Raw genomic sequence first — 24901 nt, forward strand, 5'->3', positions numbered from 1 at the left:
AGTACTATGTCTCAAATAAAGACTAATATATTTATTTTTAACAGTTCCATAGACATAACTTCTAGATCTCTGTAAGTGACATCCCCATAAGAATCTGTGCACATGGGGATGTTCCAAGCTATGGCTTACCAACAAGTATTCATGTTCATTTACCAAGTCCATCATTTACTGTGATGTCCTGAGGCATCACACCACTGTTACCTGGTGACACAGTTGACATTCCACCTTTTTTAGGTTTCCAGGAGAGCAGAACTAGGAAGTTAACTCAAGGTCAGATGTATTTACATAGAAATAGAAAAGATAGGGGTGCCTGGGTGACTCAGTTTGTTAAGCGTCCAACCTTGGCTCAGGTCATGATCGTGTGGTTCATGAGTTTGAGCCCCATGTCGGGCTCTGTGCTGACAGCTCAGAGGCTGGAGCCTGCTTCAGATTCTGTGTCTCCCTCCCTGTCTGCCCCTCGCCTGCTCGTGCTCTGTCTCTCTCTGTCCCAAAAATAAACATTAAAAAAATTTTTAAAAAAGAGAAAGATAAATCCCTGGAAATGGAATTTCTAGCTCAGAGAGAGAGAGAGAGAGAGAGAGAGTGTCTGTGTGTGTGTGTGTATTTTTAAGCTTATATACAAGTTAGCAAAATTACAAAGGAGTGAAATTAATGCTTCTGCTGACCATTCTTATCCAGGTGACCACAAAATAATAGTGATGGAAACTTATGGAAGACACATTACACTTGTTTCTCCCATGGGACTTTTAGTTCTTTTATTTTCCTTAAGCAATTTTCCCAAGTGATTCTCTTAAGAAAACTGTAGATTGACCAGACATGAAAATTTATTTATTTTTGCAGTAGAAACATGAGAGTATTAATTTCATTAATGGTTGCCTTTCTCTGAAATCAACTTTGTATCCTTGAACTATTTTTTTTAGTGATATTAAAGTACTTGAGGTGACCATCCAGTATTCAACATAAGGATTTGAAGAATAATCAGAGCTGCTGTAGGAATTACATGATATGAATTAAAACACTGGGTAGACAGTAGACTTTGATGGCATTTTAGGTCCCTCGTGCAACTTCTTTGATCCTATGATTCTGTGATACTTGTTTTATATATTGATGTGTATTTCTGTGATCATAAGGTTGAAGGTTATAAAAGCGTTTTTTGTTTTTTTTTTTAATTAAATTCAGGTCAATATTCACCCCCTCTAATATTCTGTGGGCATCTGTCTCAACCACTCACTTTACTTTGTCTAGATATTACAATATTTTTACAGCATTTCTGCTTATGTATAGTTATTTTCATATTCATCAGAGTTCTAAATGCTGGTTGTCTGCCACTTCTGGGAAATTGTACATAATATAGTCATTTAAGGCAGAAAGCAGATTTTGCTTTAAGCTTCAGTCTTGTCATGATAGATAGATAGATACATAGATACATAAATTAATTAAGGAAGGCTTATTTATTTCACTACTTGAAGTGAATAAGTGAGCCTCTCACACTTGAGACATTTTACATATACGTCAAAGTAATCATGGAAATTATTGGGAGTTTCAAGACATCTGGCCTTCTAATTTAAAATCTTTTGATTTTCAGAATGAAGCAATGACTGGTTCTCACACCCAGAACCGAGTCTTCTCTCGAATCACTCTGGCATTAATGGAGGACACTGGGTAAGACAGCTGTAAGAATGTTATATGACATTAATATTAGCTTAAGAAAATACATTTTACATTGAAGTAAAATAAAATAGTCTTTGAATTTTATTTAGCTCTCATTACCTATAGCAATTCCATTCATTCATTCAATAAATGGGGCCCTGAGGTATAGTAACGAATAGAACAGAATTCCAGGCATTATGAGATTTATTTCTAATACGTAGAGGCCATGGTAATATACAGGAAAGACTAATCTGAACAAGTTTTTAAAATTATAAATGAAATTGATAATGTATAGATTCTTAGTTTTTAAACTTTATTTTGAGAGAGAGCACACAAGTGCATGTGCGAGAGTTGGGAAGGGGCAAAGGGAGAGGGTGAGAAAGAATCTCAGGCAGATTCGGTGTTGTCAGAGCAGAGCCCGACGTGGGGCTCAATCCGACAAACCATGAGATCATGACCTGAGCCGAAATCAAGAGTCAGACACCTAATCGACTGAGCCATCCAGGCACCCCGAGAATCCTGGTTTTTTATTTAAAGCAGTAGAACTTTCTAGGGCACCTGAGTAGCTCAGTCAGTTGAGCGTCCAACCCTTGATTTCAGCTCAGGTCATGATCCCAGGGTGGTGGGATCGAGTCCTTCTCAGGGAGTTCCTCGTTGGGCTCCCTGCTGAGTGTGGAGCTTGCTTGGGATCCTTTCTGTCTGCCCCTCCCCTGTTCATGGACACAACTCACACAGGCACATGCCCAAAAACACACTCTCCCTCCCTCCCTCTCTCTCTCTCTCTCAAAATAGATAAATAAACTTAAAAAAAAAAAAAAAAAAGCAGAACTTTCTGGTAAAGCCGTAGAATACTGTATTTTATTTTATTTTTTATTTTATTTTTATTATTTTTTGTTTATTCGAGAGAGAGAGAGAGAGAGAGAGAGAGACAGAGCATGAGTAGGAGAGGGGCAGAGAGAGAGGGAGACAGAGTCTGAAGCAGGCTCCAGACTCTGAGCTGTCAGCACAGAGCCTGATGTGGGCCTCTAACTCACAAACCGAGAGATCATAACCTGAGCCAAAGTCGGATCCTTAACCAACTAAGCCACCCAGGTGCTCCTATTTTAAAATTTTAATTAGACAGCACATGTGTGCATGTGTGCACACAAGCAGGGGAGGGGCAGAGGGGGAGAGAGAAAATCTTTTTTTTTTAAGTTTATTTATTTTGAGATAGCACATGTACAAGGGTACAGGAGGGGCAGAGAGAGAGAGAGGGGGAGAAAGAATCACAAGCAGGCTTCATGCTGTCAGTGCAGAGCCCCACTGTGACTCAAACTATTGAACTGTATGAGATCATGACTTGAGCTGAAATCAACAGTCAGACAATCAACCCACTCAGCCACCCAGGTGCCTTGGAATACTGTTTTTAAATGACTCCAGTTGGAGTCTTTGTCTCTGTGGGTTCCTGAGTCCTTTTGTCAAGATTCATTAGTTGGTTTTTTGTTTTTTGTTTTTTATGTTTTATTTTTATTTATTGTGAGAAAGAGCAAAATGAGGGAGGGGCAGAGTGAGAGAAAGAGAATCCCAAGCAGGCTACATGCTAATAGCACAGAGCCCGACATGGGGCTCAATTCCTGCATGACCCATGAGATTATGACCTGAGCCGAAATCAAGAGTTGAACACTTAACCAACTGAGCCACCCAGGTGCCCCAAGTCTCATTGCTTTTTGATAGCTTCCTTCCTTACTTCCTTTTTTCTGTATAGCAGGATGTGCCAGGCTAATAAGCATACACCCTATCCTAGATTTGGGCATCAGCTAATCTTCCAAGGAGCACTAGTTCCATTTAATGGGGAATAGCTTTTAGAAACCACAACCTAGGCACTGTGTTCATTGCTGCTAGGTTATTGGTGTTTCTCTTAGCTTTTAGTGGGCCAAGTTGGGAAATTCATATTTTTGAAAAAAAAAAAAAAAAAAAAGACTAGATTTCTTTTAGTACCATTATAACTCTTTCCCATTTATCCTTGAGCAAGCAATGGCCAGCAAAATTGGTCCTGTTGCTCTGTTTAACAATTTATAGCCCTTTTATAAAACATGCTAATTTCATTAAGATACTCATAGGTTGCAGTGAGGGGAAGATGGCGGAGTAGGAGGACGTTGGGCTCACCGCGTCCTGTGGATCACTTAGATTCCACCCACACCTGCCTAAATAACCCAGAAAACCACCAGAAGACTAGCAGAACGGATTCTCCGGAGCCAAGATTAGACGAGAGGCCCACGGAAGAGGGTAGGAAGGGCAGAGAGGTGGTGCACGCTACACGGACTGGCAGGAGGGAGCCGGGGTGGAGGGGCAGCCCGCCGGCAAAGCAGAGCCCCCAAGTATGGCTGGCAAAAGCAGAGGGGCCGGAGGGAGTGTGTTCTGACAGCAAGCGGGACTTAACATCTGGAAGATTATAAGTTAACAGCTCTGCGTGGAGAGCCGGAAGGCTGGAGGACAACGGGAGGGAGAGTTGTTGAGCCCTGGATGACAGAGCACAGCGTTGGCGGGGAACAAAGGCGCTCGCCAGCGCCATCTCCCTCGCCCATCCCCCATCCAAAATCCCAAAGGGAATCAGTTCCTGTCAGGGAACTTGCTTGTACCACGCAAACACCCAATGTTGTGCTTCTGAGGATCCATCCCTCCGGTGGCAGGTCTGACTCCCTCCTGGTGCCGCAGGGCCCCTCCCGAAGCGGATCACTGAAGGAAAAGCGAGCTGAGCCTGCCCCTCCCACCCCTGTGTACCTTGCCAATCTACCCCAGCTAATACGCCAGATCCCGAGCACCACAAGCCTGGCAGTGTGCAAGTAGCCCAGAGGGGCCACGCCACCCCTAGGAGAAGGGAAGAGAGATACACACCAGTCTGACTGTGGCCCCAGCGGTGGGCTGTTGGCAGACATCAGGTCTGACTGCGGCCCCGCCCACCAACGCAAGTTATTCAAGACAGCACAGGGGAAGTGCCCCGCAGTTCCACACCACTCCAGGGACTATCCAAAATGATGAAACGGAAGAATTCCCCTCAAAAAAACCTCAGGAAATAATGACAGCTAACGAACTGATCAAAAATGATTTAAACAATATAACAGAAAGTGAATTTAGAATAATAGTCCTAAAATTAATCGCTGGGCTTGAAAACAGTATAAACAGCAGAGAATCTATTGCTACAGAGACCAAGGGACTAAGGAACAGCCAGGAGGAGCTAAAAAATGCTATTAATGAGCTGCAAAATAAAACGGAGACGACCAAGCTTGGATTGAAGAGGCAGAGGAGAGAATAGGTGAACTAGAAGATAAAATTATGGAAAAAGAAGAAGCTGAGAAAAAGAGAGATAAAAAAAATCCAAGAGTATGAGGGGAAAATTAGAGAATTAAGTGATGCACTAAAGGGAAATAATCTACGCATAATTGGTATTCCAGAGGAGGAAGAGAGAGGGAAAGGTGCTGAAGGTGTACTTGAAGAAATAATAGCTGAGAACTTCCCTGATCTGGGGAAGGAAAAAGGCATTGAAATCCAAGAGGCACAGAGAATTCCCTCCAGACGTAACTTGAATCAACCTTCTGCACGACATATCATAGTGAAACTGGAAAAATACAAGGAAAATTCTGAAAGCAGCTAGGGATAAATGTGCTCTAACATACAAAGGGAGACCGATAAGACTCATGATGGCTCTCTACTGAAACTTGGCAGGCCAGAAAGGAATGGCAGGAAATCTTCAATGTGATAAACAGAAAAAATATGCAGCCAAGAATCGTCTATCCAGCAAATCTGTCATTTAGAATAGAAGGAGAGATAAAGGTCTTTCCAAACAAACAAAAATTGAAGGAATTCATCACCACTAAACCAGCCCTACAAGAGATCCTAAGGGGGATCCTGTGAGACAAAGTACCAGAGACATTGCTACAAGCATGAAACCTACAGACATCACACTGAATGTAAATGGACTAAATGCGCCAACCAAAAGACATAGGGTATCAGAATGGATAAAAAAAACAAGACCCATCTATTTGCTGTCTACAAGAGACTCATTTCAGACCTGAGGACACCTTCAGATTGAAAGGGAGGGGATGGAGAACTATCTTTCGTGCTACTGGAAGTCAAAAGAGAGCTGGAGTAGCCATACTTATATCAGACAAACTAGACTTTAAATTAAAGGCTGTAACAAGAGATGAAGAAGGGCATTATATAATAATTACAGGGTCTATCCATCAGGAAGAGCTAACAATTATAAATGTCTATGCGCCGAATACGGGAGCCCCCAAATATATAAAACAATTACTCACAAATGTAAGCAACCTTATTGATAAGAATGTGGTAATGGCAGGGGACTTTAACACCCCACTTACAACAATGGATAGATCATCTAGACACATGGTCAGTAAAGAAACAAGGGCCCTGAATGATACATTGGATCAGATGGACTTGACATATATTTAGAACTCTGCATCCCAAAGCAACAGAATATACTTTCTTCTCGAGTGCACATGGAACATTCTCCAAGATAGATCACATACTGGGTCACAAAACAGCCCTTCATGAGTATACAAGAATTGAGATCATACCATGCATACTTTCAGACCACAATGCTATGAAGCTTGAAATCAACCACAGGAAAAAGTCTGGAAAACCTCCAAAAACATGGAGGTTAAAGAACATCCTACTAAAGAATGAATGGGTCAACCAGGCAATTAGAGAAGAAATTAAAAAATATATGGAAACAAACGAAAATGAAAATACAACAATGCAAACGCTTTGGGATGCAGCGAAGGCAGTCCTGAGAGGAAAATACACTGCAATCCAGGCCTATCTCAAGAAACAAGAAAAATCCCAAATACAAAATCTAACAGCACACCTAAAGGAAATAGAAGCAGAGCAGCAAAGACACCCCAAACCCAGTACAAGAAGAGAAATAATAAAGATCAGAGCAGAAATAAACAATAGAGAATCTAAAAAAAACTGCAGAGCAGATCAATGAAACCAAGAGTTGGTTTTTTGAAAAAAATAAACAAAATTGATAAACATCTAGCCAGGCTTCTCAAAAAGAAAAGGGAGATGACCCAAATAGATAAAATCATGAATGAAAATGGAATTATTACAACCAATAGCTCAGAAATACAAGCAATTATCAGGGAATACTATGAAAAACTATATGCCAACAAACTGGACAACCTGGAAGAAATGGACAAATTCCTAAACACCCACACACTTCCAAAACTCAATCAGGAGGAAATAGGAAGCTTGAACAGGCCCATAACCAGCGAAGAAGTTGAATCAGTTATCAAAAATCTCCCAACAAATAAGAGTCCAGGACCAGATGGCTTCCCAGGGGAGTTCTACCAGACGTTTAAAGCAGAGATAATACCTATCCTTCTCAAGCTATTCCAAAAAATAGAAAGGGAAGGAAAACTTCCAGACTCATTCTATGAAGCCAGTATTACTTTGATTCCTAAACCAGACAGAGACCCAGTAAAAAAAGAGAACTACAGGCCAATATCCCTGATGAATATGGATGCAAAAATTCTCAATACGATACTAGCAAATCGAATTCAACAGCTTATAAAAAGAATTATTCACCATGATCAAGTGGGATTCTTTCCTGGGATGCAGGGCTGGTTCAACATTCGCAAATCAATCAACGTGATACATCACATTAATAAAAGAAAAGATAAGAACCATATGATGCTGTCAATCGATGCAGAAAAAGCATTTGACAAAATGCAGCATCCTTTCTTAATAAAAACCCTCGAGAAAGTCGGGATAGAAGGAACATACTTAAACATCATAGAAGCCATTTATGAAAAGCTCTCAGCTAATATCATCCTCAGTGGGGAAGAACTGAGCTTTCCCCCTGAGATCAGGAACGTGACAGGGATGTCCACTCTCACCGCTGTTGTATAACACAGTGTTGGAAGTGCTAGCATCAGCAATCAGACAACAAAAGGAAATCGAAGGCATCAAAATTGTCAAAGATAAAGTCAAGCTTTCACTTTTTGCAGATGACATGATATTATACATGGAAAATCCGATAGACTCCACCAAAAGTCTGCTAGAACTGATACATGAATTCAGCAAAGTCGCAGGATGCAAAATCAATGTACAGAAATCAGTTGCATTCTTATACACTGATAATGAAGCAACAGAAAGACAAATAAACTGATCCCATTCACAATTGCACCAAGAAGCATAAAATACCTAGGAATAAATCTAACCAAAGACGTAAAAGATCTGTATGCTGAAAACTATAGAAAGCTTATGAAGGAAATTGAAGAAGATATAAAGAAATGGAAAAACATTCTGTGCTCATGGGTTGGAAGAATAAATATTGTCAAAATGTCAATACTACCCAAAGCTATCTACACATTCAATGCAATCCCAATCAAAATTGCACCAGCATTCTTCTCGAAGCTAGAACAAGCAATCCTAAAATTTATATGGAACCACAAAAGGCCCCGAATGGCCAAAGTAATTTTGAAGAAGAAGACCAAAGCAGGAGGCATCACAATCCCAGACTTTAGCCTCTACTACAAAGCTGTAATCATCAAGACAGCATGGTATTGGCACAAAAACAGACACATAGACCAGTGGAATAGAATAGAAACCCCAGAACTAGACCCACAAAAGTATGGCCAACTAATCTTTGACAAAGCAGGAAAGAATATCCAATGGAAAAAAGACAGTCTCTTTAACAAATGGTGCTGGGAGAACTGGACAGCAACATGCAGAAGGTTGAAACTAGACCACTTTCTTACACCATTCACAAAAATAAACTCAAAATGGATAAAGGACCTGAATGTGAGACAGGAAACCATCAAAACCCTAGAGGAGAAAGCAGGAAAAGACCTCTCTGACCTCAGCCGCAGCAATTTCTTACTTGACACATCCCCAAAGGCAAGGGAATTAAAAGCAAAAATGAACTATTGGGACCTCATCAAGATAAAAAGCTTCTGCACAGCAAAGGAAACAATCAACCAAACTAAAAGGCAACCAACGGAATGGGAAAAGATATTTGCAAATGACATATCGGACAAAGGGCTAGTATCCAAAATCTATAATGAGCTCACCAAACTCCACACCCGAAAAACAAATAATCCAGTGAAGAAATGGGCAGAAAACATGAATAGACACTTCTCTAAAGAAGACATCCAGATGGCCAACAGGCACATGAAAAGATGCTCAACGTCGCTCCTCCTCAGAGAAATACAAATCAAAACCACACTCACGTATCACCTCACGCCAGTCAGAGTTGCCAAAATGAACAAATCACGAGACTATAGATGCTGGAGAGGATGTGGAGAAATGGGAACCCTCTTGCACTGTTGGTGGGAATGCAAACTGGTGCAGCCACTCTGGGAAACAGTGTGGGGGTTCCTCCAAAAATTAAAAATAGACCTACCCTATGACCCAGCAGTAACACTGCTAGGAATTTACCCAAGGGATACAGGAGTACTGGTGCATAGGGGCACTTGTACCCCAATGTTTATAGCAACACTCTCAACAAAAGCGAAATTGTGGAAAGAGCCTACATGTCCATCAACTGATGAATGGATAAAGAAATTGTGGTTTATATACACAATGGAATACTACGTGGCAATGAGAAAGAATGAAATATGGCCTTTTGTAGCAACATGGATGGAACTGGAGAGTGTGATGCTAAATGAAATAAGCCATACAGAGAAAGACAGGTACCATATGTTTTCACTCTTATGTGGATCCTGAGAAACTTAACAGAAACCCATGGGGGAGGGGAAGGAAAAAAAAAAAAGAGATTAGAGTGGGAGAGAGCCAAAGCATAAGAGACTCTTAAAAACTGAGAACAATGGCACAAAAACAGACACATAGACCAATGGAATAGAATAGAAACCCCGGAACTAGACCCACAAACGTACGGCCAACTCATCTTTGACAAAGCAGGAAAGAACATCCAATGGAAAAAAGACAGTCTCTTCAACAAATGGTGCTGGGAGAACTGGACAGCAACATGCAGAAGGTTGAAACTAGACCACTTTCTCACACCATTCACAAAAATAAACTCAAAATGGATAAAGGACCTGAATGTGAGACAGGAAACCATCAAAACCTTAGAGGAGAAAGCAGGAAAAGACCTCTCTGACCTCAGCCGTAGCAATCTCTTACTCGACACATCCCCAAAGGCAAGGGAATTAAAAGCAAAAGTGAATTCCTGGGACCTTATGAAGATAAAAAGTTTCTGCACAGCAAAGGAAACAACCAACAAAACTAAAAGGCAACCAACGGAATGGGAAAAGATATTTGCAAATGACATATCGGACAAAGGGCTAGTATCCAAAATCTATAAAGAGCTCACCAAACTCCACACCCGAAAAGCAAATAACCCAGTGAAGAAATGGGCAGAAAACATGAATAGACACTTCTCTAAAGAAGACATCCGGATGGCCAACAGGCACATGAAAAGATGTTCAGCGTCGCTCCTTATCAGGGAAATACAAATCAAAACCACACTCAGATATCACCTCACGCCAGTCAGAGTGGCCAAAATGAACAAATCAGGAGACTCTAGATGCTGGAGAGGATGTGGAGAAACGGGAACCCTCTTGCACTGTTGGTGGGAATGCAAATTGGTGCAGCCGCTCTGGAAAGCAGTGTGGAGGTTCCTCAGAAAATTAAAAATAGACCTACCCTATGACCCAGCAATAGCACTGCTAGGAATTTATCCAAGGGACACAGGAGTACTGATGCATAGGGGCACTTGTACCCCAATGTTCATAGCAGCACTCTCAACAATAGCCAAATTATGGAAAGAGCCTAAATGTCCATCAACTGATGAATGGATAAAGAAATTGTGGTTTATATACACAATGGAGTACTACGTGGCAATGAGAAAAAATGAAATATGGCCTTTTGTAGCAACGTGGATGGAACTGGAGAGTGTGATGCTAAGTGAAATAAGCCATACAGAGAAAGACAGATACCATATGGTTTCACTCTTATGTGGATCCTGAGAAACTTAAGAAAAACCCATGGGGGAGGGGAACAAAAAAAAAAAAAAAAAAAAGAGGTTAGAGTGGGAGAGAGCCAAAGCATAAGAGACTGTTGAGAACTGAGAACAAACTAAGGGTTGATGGGGGGTGGGAGGGAGGAGAGGGTGGGTGATGGGTACTGAGGAGGGCACCTTTTGGGATGAGCACTGGGTGTTGTATGTAAACCAATTTGACAATAAATTTCATATATAAATTTAAAAAAAAAAAAAAAAAAAAAAACTGAGAACAAACTGAGGGTTGATGGGGGATGGGAGGGAGGGGAGGGTAGGTGATGGGTATTGAAGAGGGCATCTTTTGGGATGAGCACTGGGTGTTGTATGGAAACCAATTTGACAATAAATTTCATACATTAAAAAAAAAAAGATACTCATAGGTTACACAAACACTCTGGAGCATGAGAGTCACTAATGAAATCATGGCACTGGCAAATTTTATAGCACTTTTCCTTTTTCTAGGGCAACACAATAACAAAATGGGCTAGATGTTTCTAAATATCTGGCAATATTTAAAGTTAAAGACATGGAAATTAATTTTTATCCTTAAGACTTCATTGTAGATTAACTAAGTTGTTTCAGTAGAAAACTTTTTTATTTATCCATCCAGAAACCTGGGAATCATCCTTGAAAACTTCCTCCCCCCACCTCTCACATCCATCCTGACCTGAGCCAAAATCGAGAGTCAGATGCTTAACCAACTGAGCCATCCAGATGCCTCAGGGACATAGTTTTTGAGGGGTGATGTAAATGTTCTAAAATTAGATATAGGTATGCCTTAGAGAAATATCAGGTTTGGCTCCAGACCACTGCAATAAAGCAAGTCAAATGAATTTTTTTGTTTCCTAGTGCATATAAAAGTTATGTTTATACTATACCACACTCTGTTAAGTGTGCAGTAGCATTATGTCTAATAAAAACAATGTACATACCATTTTTGTTTTTTTTAAAGGTATCTCTACACCCAACATGGGGCTTGAATTTGCCACCCCAGGATCAACAGTGCATGCTCTACTCTATTCTACTCACTGAGCCAACCAGGTACCCCACGATGTACATACCGTAATTTGAAAATAGTTTATTGGGGTGCCTGGGTGGCTCAGTTGGTTAAGCGTCTGACTTCAGCTTCAGGTCATGATCTTACAGTTCATGGGTTCAAGCCCCCCCACTGGCCTCTGCACAGGGGTGCGGAGTCTGCTTGGGATTTCTCCCTTTCTCTCTGCCCCTACCCCGCTCACACTTTCTCTCTTTCGCTCTCTCTCTTTCTCAAGATAAATAAGTAAACTTAAAAAAATAAATAAAAATAAAAATACTTTATTGCTGGGGCACCTGGGTGGCTCAATTGGTTAAGTGTCTGACTCTGAGTTTTGGCTCAGGTCATGATCTTAACGGTTCGTGGGTTCAAGCCCCATGTCCAGCTCTGCACTGGCAGAGCTGGCTTAGGATTCTCTCTCTCTCTCTCTCTCTCTCTCTCTCTCTGTCTCTCTCTCTCTCTCTGTCTCTCTCCCACTCATGCTCTCCCCCTCTCTCTTTTTGACTCAAAAATAAATGAATAAAGTTAAAAAAAATACATTATTGCTAAAAAACAAATACACACAAAAAGCTTTATTGCCCAATATGCTAATCATGAACTGAACTTTCTGCAAGTCCTAGTCATTTTTGCTCATGGAAGGTCTTGCATTGATGTTGATGACTGCTGGCCGACAAGGGTGGTGGGTGCTAAAGGTTGGGGTGGCTGTAGCAATTTCTTAAAATATGACAACAATGACATTTGCCACATCAATTGACTCTTCCTTTCACAAATGATTTTCTGTAGCATGTGATGTTGTATGATAGCATTTTGCCCACAGAACTTCTTTCAAAGTTGGAGTCAACTCTCTCAAACCCCACTGCTCTTCCTCAACTAAGTTTAGGTAATATTCTAAATCCTTTGCTGTCATTTCAACAATCTTCACAGCATCTTCACCAGGAGTACTTTCCACCTCAGGAAACCACTCTCTTTGCTCATGCATAAGAAGCAGCTTCTTTCTCATCCATTCAAGTTTTATCAAGAGGTTGCAGCACTCAGTCCCATATTCAGGCTCCACTTCTGATTCTGGTTCTCTTGCTATTTCTACCACATCTGCAGTTCCTTCCTGCACTGGAATCTTGAGCCCTCAAAGTCATCCATGAGGGTTGGAATCAACTTCTTCCAAACTCCTGTTGATGTTGCTATTTTGACCTCTTCCCATGACTCACAAATTTGCTTAATGGCGTCTAGAATGGTGAACCCTTCCCAGAAGGTTTTCACTTACTTTGCTCAGATCCATCAGAGGAATCACTATCTATGGCAGCCATAGCCTTGTTAGGTATATTCCTTATATAATAAGACTCGAAAGTCAAAATTACTCCTTGCTCTGTGGGCTGTGGATTGGATGCTGTGTTGGCAGGTATGAAAACAACATGAATCTCATCCATTTCCATCAGAGCTCTTGGGTGACCAGGTGCATTGACAATGAGCAGTAATATTTTAAAAGGAATCTTTTTTTTCTGGACAGTAATCTCAACAGTGGGCTTAAAATATTCAGTAAACCATGTTGCAAACAGATGTGCTGTCATCTAGGCTTTGTTGTTCCGCTTACAGAGCATGGACAGAGGAGGTTTGGTGTGATTCTTAAGAGCCCAAGGATTTTCAGAATGGCAAATGAGCACTTCGTTCACCATTCAACTTCAGGTCACCAGCTTCATCAGCCCCTAATAAGAGAGTCAGCCTGTCCTCGGAACCTTTGAAGCCAGGCATTGACTTCTCTTTTCTAGCTATGAAAGTCCTAGGTGGCATCTTCTTCCAGTAGAAGGCTGTCTAGTCTACACTGAAAATCTGTTGTTTAGTGTAGCTGCTTCCATTAATTACCTGAACTAGATCTTCTGGATAACTCGTTACAGCTTCTGTATCAGCACCTGCTGCTTTATCTAATGCTTTTATGTTATGGAGATGGCTTCTTTCCTTAAGCCTCATGAACCAACTTCTGCTAAGTTCCAGCTTTTCTTCTGCAGCTTCCTCACCTCTCTCAGCCTTCACAGAATTGAAGAGTTAGGGCCTTGCTCTGGATTAGGTTTTGACTTAAGGGAATGTTGTGGCTGGTTTGATCTTCTGTGCAGACTACTCAGACCTTCTCCGTTATCAGCAATAAGGCTATTTCACTTTCTTTGTCATTTGTGTATTCATTGGAATATCACTTTTCATTTCCTTCAAGAACTTTTCCTTTGCATTCACAACTTGGATAACTAACTGTCTAACACATGTTGTGTCTCAGGGAATAGGGAGGCCTGAGAAAAGGGGAAAAGGGAACAGTCGGTGGAGCAGTCACAATATACACAATATTTATTGTTGTCATAGGGGTGTGGTGTCTGGCACAATTACAACAGTAACATCAAACACTGATCACAGATCACTTACAAATATAATAATGGAAAAGTTTGAAGTATTGTGAGTAACAGTGTGACACAAAGACATGAAGTTAGCAAATCCTGTTGGAAACATGGTGTCCATAGACTTGCTTAATACAAAGTTGCCACAAACCTTTAATTTGTAAGAAAAAAATGACAGTATCCGCACAGTGTAATAAAGTGGAATGTAATAAAATGATGTATGCCTGTAGTGGTAATTGATGTACAACCCTGCAAATATACTAAAAGGATTGAATGACAAAAATTATAAGGGTGAATTTTATAGGATATAAACTGTGTCTCAATTTCTTTTATAAAGCATACTGACACTGAAGCCAGAACCCTAGATTCAAATCCCATTTTTTGCCACTCACTTGCTGTATCTTTCCCTCAGTTCTTTTGTCTGTAAAATGAGGATGAAAAGCAATACCTACCTCATAGAGTTTTGTGAGGCTTTCATGAGTTGATATATGTCAAGTCCTTAGTATACTTAATGTTTGGCATACTCTAAGTGCCAACTGAGGTATTAGCTATTATATACAAAACTGAACCAAAGTTGATAGAACAATATTTACCCTACTACCAACTACAACCATCCTTTTTTTTTCTATTCTGTTAATTTTAATTTTTTTTTTTAATGTTTATTTAGTTTTGAGAGAGAGAGTGTGAGCAGGGGAGGAGCAGAGAGAGGGAGACACAGAATCTGAAGCAGGCACCAGGCCTGTCAGCACACAGCCCGAAGCGGGGCTTGAACTCATGGACCACGAGATCATGACCTGAGCTGAAGTCGGACACTTAACCGACTGAGCCATCCAGCGCCCCTCTATTCTGTTAATTTTAAAAGAAAGAAATAAATGTTAAGGTAGAGTAAATTGATTTCACAACCCTCTGTTGCCACTAAGAAACTGTTTCTAGTGCTTCCCCTGCTCCCTCAGCTGACATGTGCTCCTCCTTTGGGTTTAGCTTAAAGTTTCTTCCTGAAGCAAATCTTTCCTGATTTCCCAGACTAATTTAGATTTCCCTGTTAATGTGCTGCTATTAGCACCCTATATTTAACGTCTGTGGCACTCATCCCAGTTGTAAGTTGTTAAAAATATCTGTCTTCCAGGGCACCTGGGTGGCTCAGTTGGTGAAGCATCTAACTCTTGGTGTGCCTGGGTGGCTCAGTCGGTTAAGCATCCGACTTCAGCTCAGGTCATGATCTCGCGGTCTGTGAGTTCGAGCCCCGCGTCAGGCTCTGTGCTGACAGCTCAGAGCCTGGAGCCTGTTTCAAATTCTGTGTCTCCCTCTCTCTCTGACCCTCCCCTGTTCATGCTGTCTCTCCCTGTCTCAAAAATAAATAAAAGTTAAAAAAAAAATTAAACATCTAACTCTTAATTTCAGCTCAGGTCATGATCTCGCAGTTGTGCAATTGAGCCCTATGTCAGGCTCTGCACTGGGCATGGAGCCTGCTTGAGATTCTCTGTCTCCCCCTGCCACTCCCCCTCAATAAAATAAAATAAAAATAAAATAAAATATCTGTCTTCCCCCTAGATTATAATCTTCATGAGAACAAAAACTGTCTTTTTATTCAGTGGTGTAGCCTTATCATTAAACAAAGTGCTTACCATATAAGAAGTGCTTAATAACTGTTCAGTCATAGCTTAAAAAGAGCTGCAAAGAAGGTATCATGAAGGTGTCAAGAAATGTAGCTGGAGTGCCCAGCTGATGTTAGAGTAACATAGGGCCAATGCTATGCTCTGTACTCAACGTATACTAGATATGGTAATTCCCAAGGGCATCTTATTATTTTATATTTTATCCAGAGGGAGAAGGACTGCCTAACCTAGGCACTGCTAAAATAATTCCTAGTGTGCAGTACTGGGGTCATCTGTTACTATCTGGACAACTTGACCTGCTATGATACCAAGTTAGCTAGTTAATATAAGTCACATTATAGCTGCAGAGGTTGCAGGGATTTTGGTATTCATGTCTTTAGTTTCTCTCTGAGACAGTTCTGTTCTTTGAAAAAACGAGAAGGATTTGAAGATCCGTATCATGTATTCCTACTTCTGTTTGATTTTGTGGAAAAGTGGCTGGGATGGAGGGAATAATTCTTGTCATTCCCTCAGCCTTTGCGCCTTGTGTTTTTATTTAATGTTTCAGTAATGCTAAAGGGCCGAGATGTAATACCAAATGTAAGAAACTATTTTGTATAATTTTATAATTTTTATAAACTAATCTTGTTTAATCTTAATAGAATAAAGAAGAAGGGTACCTGGGTGGCTCAGTCGTTTAAGCATCTGACTCTTGGTCTGGGCTCAGGTCATGATCTCATGGTTCATGAGTTTGGGCCCCACACCAAGCTCTGTGCTGATGACATGGTGCCTGCTTGGGATTTTCTCTCTCCCCCTTTCTCTCTGCACCTCTCCTGCTTGTGCTCCTGAGCACTCTCTCTTGCTCTCTCTCTCTCTCTCTCTCTCTCTCTCTCTCAAAATAAATAAACTTTAAAAAAAAAAAGAAGGAAGAAGAAAAACTGTTAAGTAGGCTCCTTGCCTTTGATTAAATTTGCCAGGAAATCAAATTGATGTGGGTTGTTTTTTCTGAAATTAGAACATTTTTAAGGTATTAGACATAGTATTCATATGTCTCATAATAGTGTAATTTTTAGTCACAGGCAGACCCTATATTGATAGAATATCACAAATCAAGGTCAGAGAAGAAGAAACTAGGACCAACTGAATCAGATTAGGTAAAGGCTGTCCAACTAATAATTCTCCTATTTCTTCCTAAGTTTATTCTCTTGTATTTTCTCTCATTCTCTTTTTGTTTCTTTGGCCCTTGATCTCTCTGTCTCACACCTTAACCACTTTCTACTTGGTGACTTCTGTCATCTTTGAAAATTACAGTGACAGCACATTTTGGTTTTGATTTTGTTTTTTTTTTTTTTTCAAATGTGAAAGTACCCTCACCAGAAGACAAGTTTCCCAATCCTATGGTATGGTGAGTCTGTGCAGCAGTTCCTGTGCACCAAGGGCTTTGTTTGTAAATGTTCTTTGCCTTGAGGTCTTGGTTTGTTCATTGCTGAGATTTGTAATTGGTTTGTTGGAATTGTTTTTAAAATGACAATAATAAAAAATGCTTTATTTGAATTATTTCCACAGTTGGTATAAGGCTAATTACAGCATGGCCGAAAAGTTAGACTGGGGCCGAGGAATGGGCTGTGACTTCGTAAGAAAGAGCTGTAAGTTCTGGATTGACCAGCAGAAACAAAAGTAAGAATGCATTTCCTCATGATATCTTTGATAACACAGTTTATTTTGGATTTGTTCTTTATCCTGAGCCTAAAATGTCACTATTTTGAAAATGTGGCCTAAACAGTTCAATTTCAAAATGTATGGAAGGGACACCTAGGTGGCCCAGTTGATTGAGCATCCAACTTTTGATTTTGGCTGAGGTCATTATTTCACAGGTTCATGGGATTGAGCCCTACACTCAACGCTGCTCTGACATCACAGAGCCTGCTTAGGATTCTCTTTCTCCCTCTCTGTCTGACCTCTCCTCTGATTGTGTAGTCACTCTCTCTCTCTCTCTCAAAATAAATAAACTTAAAAAAAATGTATAGAAAACTGGGGTGCCTGGGTGGCTTAGTCAGGTGGTCATCCAACTCTTGATTTTAGCACAGGTCATTATCTCACTGTTTGTGGGTTTGAGCCCCACATCGGGCTCTGTGTTGACAGCTTAGAGCCTGCTTCGGATTCTCTCTCTCCTTCTCTCTCTTCCCCTCCCCCAGCTCGTGCTTTCTCTCTATTGAAAAATTAATTAATTAATTTTAAAAAATGTATAGAAAGCCATTTCTGGTGCTTCATGGTAATATCAAAATAAATAACTACATTGTTGTTTTAAATCATGTATGAAAGAATCTATGGTGTGGGATCCAGAATCATAAGCATTTCTTTTTAGTTTATAATTAACAAATATGTATATTGCAAAATTTTTGCATATTCTATCATTCTTACTGTTTGGAGAATGCACTCATAAACATAAATGTAACTGTTGATTCAATATACAAAAACAAACCTAGCAAACTTTTAAAAAATACATTCTTCAAGTTTGGAGGATACACACACACACACACACACACACACACACACACACACACATATATGTGTGTCTTTTTTGTTTTTGTTTTTAATGTAAGCTCTGTGCCCAATGTAGGGCTCAAACTTAGAACCCCAAGAGCCTCAGACTTCACAGACTGAGCCAGCCAGGTGCCCCTATAAATATATTTTTTTAACTTTTTATTTTGAGATCATTATAGAATCACATGTAGTTGTAAAAAAATATGTACAGAGATTCCATGTACACTTTATCCAGTTTTCTTGATGGGTAATATCTTGAAAAAACTATAGTATAACAACACAACCAGGATATGGACATTGATGCAGTCAGATATAGAACATTTCAATTACCACAAGGATATTCCTATTGCCATTTTATAGATGTACACACTTCCCTCCCACTTAGCCCCTCCTAAGCCCCTGGAAACCACTAAGCTGTTCTTCATTTCTATAATTTTGTCATTTCATGAATGATGTATAAATCAATTCATGCTGTATGTAACCTTTTGGTGTTGCCTTTTTTCACCCCACATAATTTTCTGGATTTATCCAGGTTATGGTGTATATCAGTAGTTTGCTCAAGTTAATGGCTGAATAAAATTCCATGATACAGATGTACCACAGTGTGTCTAAACATTTGTATGTTGAAGGATAACAAGGTTGTTTCCAGTTTTGGGCTGTTCTGAATAAAGCTGCTGCAAACATTTGTGTACAGGTTTTTATGTGAACATAAATCTTCATTTCTCCAGGATAAATGCCCAAGAGTGCAATTGCTGGGTCATATGGTAGTGACAAGTTTAGTTTTGTAGTAGAAACTGCTGAACTCTTTTCCAGAATGGCTACATCATATTATATTCTACCAGCAATGTATGAGTGATAATAGTTTCTCTACATCCTCGTCAGCATTTAGTGTTGTGACTGTTTTTTTATTTTAGTTATTCCAAAAGATAGTAGTGATTATCTTATTGTGGTTTTAATATGCATTTCCCTAATGGCTAGTGATGCTGAATATCTTTTCATGTGCTTATTTGATATCTGTATATCCTCTTGGATGAGGTGTCTCATCACGTCTTATGGTGATTTTCTAATTGGATTGTTTGCTTTTGTCTTACTGTTGAGAGTTTTTGAGAGTTCTTTATATATTCTACATACTAGTCCTTTGTTGGAGATGTGGCTTGCACACATTTTCTCCTAATCTGTTGCTTTTCTTTTTATTCTTTTAATAGGGTCTTTTGTAGAGCATAAGTTTTTAACTTTGGTGAAGTCAAAATTATTAATAGGTCCTTTTATGAGTCATGGTTTGAATGTCAAGTCTAAGAACTCAGCGAAGCCCTAGATTCCAAAAACGTTCTTGTATTTTTTTTTTTAAATGTTAAAGCTTTATGTTCTATATTTTTAGTCTGGGATCCATTTTTAGTTAATTTTTGTATAAAATGGGAGACTTAGGTCAAAGTTCATTTTTTGTGTGTGTGGATGTCCAGTTGTTCCAGCACCATTTGTTGAAAAGGTTATCTTTCTTTCATTGAATTGCTTTCTTCCATTTGTGAAGGAATCAGTTGAGTGTATTTATATGGGTCTATTTCTGTGTTCTCTATTCTGTTCCATTGATCTATGTGTCTGTCACTCCATTAATACTTCACAGTCCTTTATTAGTGTAGCCATACTATATCTTAAATTGGGTAAATGTATTCTTCCCACTTTATTCTTTTTCAAAATCATTTTAGCTGTTCTAGTTCCTGCCTTTCATATAAATTTCAGAATAACCTTGTCTACAAAAAAATCTTGGTAGGATTTTTCTATGAATTGTGTTAAACTTACATTATCAGTTTTAGGAGAATTGCCATCTTTATTGACTTTTTAAATCCATTAACGCAATGAGAAGGGGAAACATTCAACCTTTCGCCATTAAGTATAATGTTAGTTGTAGGTGTTCTGTAGATGCTCCTTTTCAAGTTGAAGTTCCTCTCTATTTCTGTGTTTCTGAGAATTTTTATCACAAATGGATGTTGACTTCTGTCAGGTGTTTTTTCCTGCTTTGGTTGATATAATTATGTGATTTTTTTTTAATCTGTTATTAATATGATGGATTATATTGATTGATTTTCAAATATTAAACCAGCTTTCTATTGCTGGAAAAAGCCCCACTTAGTCATGGTATATAGTTATTTCTGTATATCGCTGAATTCCATGTACTAATATTTATAATGGATTTTTCTGTATATATTCATGAAGAATATATCTTTGTTTCTTTTTTGTACTAAGTATTAATTCAACTTCCTTAATATTTACAGGGCTATTCATATTTACCTATTTCATATTGGATGAATTGTGGTAATTTGTGTTTATTGAAGTATTGGTCCATTTTACCTAAGTTATTAGATTTATGTGTACAGAGTAGTTTGTAGTAGTACCTTACTATCGTTTTAATGTCTGTAAGGTCTGTAGTGAGATCCCATTTCATTCCTGATATTGGTAATTTGCATTTTCTCGGTTTCTTTTTCAGTTTTGCTAGGGTTTGTCAATTTTATTCTTTCTTTTTAACTTTTTTTTTTTAATGTTTATTTATTTTTGAGAGAGAGACAGAGTGCAAGCTGGGGAGGGGAAGAGAGAGAGGGAGACAGAATCCGAAGCAGGCTCCAGGTTCTGGGCTGTCAGCACAGAGCCCGACGCGGGGCTCATACTATGGACCACAAAATCATTACCTGAGCCAAAGTCGGACGCTTAACCAACTGAGCCACCCAGGCACCCCTGTAAAGACTTTATAAAAGTGGTGGGGACACAGAAATTACACTTATTGAGTAACTTGTGTGTGCTAGGCACTTAGTGCTTTATAGTTGAAGCTCAGGAAAATGAAGTCAACATCAAATAAGCTGGTATTTGAAACCAAGCCTTCTTGGTTTGGTTTCTAGAGTTCTAGACCTTTGCCTTCCTATTACAGTGTGCTTCTTCAAGTCTACCAGAGACACTGGTAGGTCTTTTACACATTTTTTTTTTTTTAATTTTTTTTTTCAACGTTTATTTATTTGTGGGACAGAGAGAAACAGAGCATGAACGGGGGAGGGGCAGAGAGAGAGGGAGACACAGAATCGGAAACAGGCTCCAGGCTCTGAGCCATCAGCCCAGAGCCCGACGCGGGGCTCGAACTCACGGACCGCGAGATCGTGACCTGGCTGAAGTCGGACGCTTAACCGACTGCGCCACCCAGGCGCCCCTACACATTTTATCTCAAGAAGCTATAATTCCCTGAGATGTTTTATTGCTATACTTTGTTAACTTAAATGAAGCAAATATCAATTTTCCTTAAAGTAAATCTAACCTAGGCTTTTTCCCCTTAACAAACATGTGGAAGAAGAGGAAAAATGGCAGTAATACTATCACAATTTGGCAATCAGTCATAATAGGATTTATATTGTTTAAGAATACTGGAATTTCATTTATAACATTACTATTATGACATTAATATGGTTTGTATTATAATTATCAATAAATTGACCATTTAGAATTATAGGTTGGGGTTTGAAGATTATTTTTACAGAACAGTGTAATAGATTCTGGTATCTGGAAAATTATAAGACCTCATTTTCCAAATTGTACTTCCAAGATTAGATTCAACAGAACAGAGCAACTTGTCATAATTAGGAATATTCACACAGTCTTCATTTTGCACATGAAAACAAGATGTCTTGTGAATGTTTTCAGTATAACTGAAACAAGAGTCTTTGAACTAGATCATGCCATAGAAAACAATTCACTCTTTGTAGCTGCAGGGCAGAAAGGGCATCCATCATCTCTGTCTCTTTCTAAGACTCCATTATATTAATTATGAAGATTTGTATTTCTAAGCAGGATCAGGAATTTCATTATTTGTCATTAAACACACAGATCAGGTCTGCAGAACTCCATTTTACTGGAAAAAGTGGAGAAAGAGATAAATATTTTGTTTAATAATGGTGAAGTAACGTTACAAGGCATTTGGCATTAATCTTTTATAACTACATTAAGCATTTCTTTTTACTCTTTGAAAAATAACTTTATAACCTGATTCAGCATTTAGTATTAAGCTATCAAAACATATTGAAATTATAATAGAAAATGGATTTGTTATGTTTTCTTTAGAGTTTGGTACCTTGGTGTTTCTTTGTGTGCAGGAGGCAGATGCTGAGCCCTTTCTGTGACACGCTTAGAAGTAACCCATTGCAGTTAACTTGCCGACAGGACCAGAGAGCAGTTGCTGTGTGTAATTTGCAGAAGTTTTCAAAACCTTTGCCTCAAGAGTACCAGGTAACACTTGTTGGGGCACAGTTTTAGGAATCAACTCAACTTTTTAAAGAGAAGTCTCTATCTTGAGTTAGAAGAATGAATTAAGTTTTTCAACTTACCCCCATTGGTTTTCTGTAAGTTAGAAAAAAAATTGAGAATTCTTATAATTCTTTAAAACCAATGTGCTAATTAACAATAATTAATATCTAACAATGCCTTGTAGTAATAGAGGCATTTAGAATATTTATTGGATCTATTTTTAAATGTTTTGTATTTTTTTCTAATTGTTTCCTAAGTCTTCATCTTTAATTTCCTCTAACATACACAGAAAACAAGGTTCTTTAAAGAGAATAACTGAGGTACTCTATTCCAATTCATTACAAGTCTTAGAAGTTCTACTTTAGGAAAGGTTTGACTCATGGGATCTAAAAGGTGAAGGAAATGGTCCTACATATTCAGTCTGAATCTCTGATTTGACCTGTAAATTTTTTGTTGCAATAGCCATCTCTAAAACTCTTTAGTTCTGCCTGCCATTTACAAAGGACCCTGCAGTCAGAAGGAGTATCTCAGAAGATGATTTAAAATGATTGCTGCTAAATGTTGAGCTTTCCTGCATATGTTCATGATGCCACTGAATGCTTCAGACATCATCATAAGATGGCAACTCTATTTCTAGGCATAGGAATATAATTCAGTGAGTTAGTGTACATGTGAAATCTTTAAAATTTATCTGGAGCCTTGTTCCTTTGGTGTTCCAAGTGTTTTATAGGTATGATCTCATTCATATTCTCACAGTTTTATTTTTTCAAGTTTCTCAAAACAACACGTAAATTAAGTCTTCTGATAATACTTCAAGTGCATTATATTTAAAATATGTTAATTCTCTGGATTAGTATGTGTTTTGTCACCTCATAAAACTCTTCCTATTCATCCTTTTAAAAACATTAGTCAAATTTGTCATCTAATAAAAAACATAGACTAATTTACTTACCTTGCTTTTTTTAAAACTACAACAACCTTGAAATATCCCTCAGGTAGAATATGTTCTTTATGTTCTATGACATATGAAGAAAAGTACAGTAATATCTTTTTTTGTATTATACAGCATTAGAGGGTTGCTACAAATTGCCTGTTTGATTATATAGAATGTTTCTTACTTTCCTGTCTTCCTAATAATTTTTTTTTGTAGTACTTCGACAAACTAAGTGGAATACCTGCAGAAGACTTGCCTTATTATGGTGGTTCAGTAGAAATTGCTGACTACTGCCCTTTCAGTCAGGAATTCAGTTGGCATTTAAGTGGTGAATATCAGCGCAGCTCAGATTGTAGGATATTGGAAAATCAACCAGGTTAGTAGTATAGTGAAATGAAATGTTATATACATATTAAAATAACATATCAGCAATATAAAATAGGGATTAAGGACATAGACCCAGGAGCCAGACTGTCTGCATTTGTATTGTGGTTCCACTGGTATCCATTTGTGAAGTAACTTAACTTCTCAGTGCCTCAGTTTCTTCCCTGTACAAAAGAGATAGTAGTACCTGTCTTACAGAGTTGCTGTGAGAACTAATAAATGAATTCACATAGTAAATGCTTCGAACTATGACATATAACAAGGGTTGTTAGATAGACTTGCACATGTGTGCATGCGCTACTTTTTTGTTACACCTTATATCTGCATGATATTTCATTTGCAGAGCACTTTCATTTTTATCATTTTATTCTTCTAAAAACCTGATGAGGGGTGCCTGGGTGGCTCAGTCGGTTAAGCATCCAACTTTGGCTCAGGTCATGATCTTGTGGTTCATAAGTTCAAGCCCCACATCAGGCTCTGTGCTGACAGCTCAGAGCCTGGAGCTTGCTTCCGATTCTGTGTCTCTGTCTCTATTCCTCTTCAGCTCACATTCTGTCTCTCTCTCTCTCAAAAATAAATAAAGATTAAAATTTTTTTTAAAAACCTGATAGAGAAGATATTATTCAATTTCACAGGTAAATGAAGAGACACTAAATAATATAATTAATTGGTGCCTGTGTAAGATCCTCCAAAGCAGCGCTCTTTTTGTTAAATCATAGTAGTTATCCCATTTTTTTCTCTTTTCAGGAGTGTGCATTTTATGTAATTTAGAAGTAACAGGTTGTTCACCAGATATTAGGATAATACTGTTGTCCCATGGCTTGTAAGATGTATTACCATATTATTCCCTTTTAATACACATAAAGAGTATAACAATTGGGTATTCACCTTTGTAAACAAAATGTTACCACATCTTATGCTAATAAAGAGCAATAGGTAGTTTCTCACTCTGTGGTCATCAAAATCTGTAACCTGGTCCTTTTTATCCACCACCCCCCCACCCCGCCCTGCCATTCCATACTTTATTACAGACTCCGTTTTCTACATTTTAAATTTCTATAATGGGTTTTCCTTTTATTTCTAAAC

At 38.8% G+C, this 24901-nt stretch overlaps 1 protein-coding gene across 7 annotated transcripts in view; it reads left to right on the top strand.

Annotated features, from left to right (window-relative positions):
• LMLN (leishmanolysin like peptidase) overlaps positions 1-24901 on the top strand; it is a 149292-nt gene that overhangs the window by 43660 nt on the left and 80731 nt on the right. For all 7 annotated transcript variants that reach the window (XR_015240236.1, XR_015240237.1, XR_015240239.1 and 4 more), the window contains exons 11-14: positions 1586-1662; positions 17242-17352; positions 22347-22479; positions 23648-23807. Coding sequence is in view for 3 of the 7 variants with exons in the window: in XM_086675161.1 (XP_086531287.1) it covers positions 1586-1662; positions 17242-17352; positions 22347-22479; positions 23648-23807 (481 nt within the window). In the remaining 4 variants the exon portion in view is untranslated. The remainder of the gene's footprint in view (positions 1-1585; positions 1663-17241; positions 17353-22346; positions 22480-23647; positions 23808-24901) is intronic.

Source organism: Puma concolor, chromosome C2, assembly GCF_028749965.1.
Source record: "Puma concolor isolate L17-30 chromosome C2, mPumCon1.1.hap2, whole genome shotgun sequence".
In the NCBI taxonomy this organism is placed as follows: domain Eukaryota; kingdom Metazoa; phylum Chordata; class Mammalia; order Carnivora; family Felidae; genus Puma; species Puma concolor.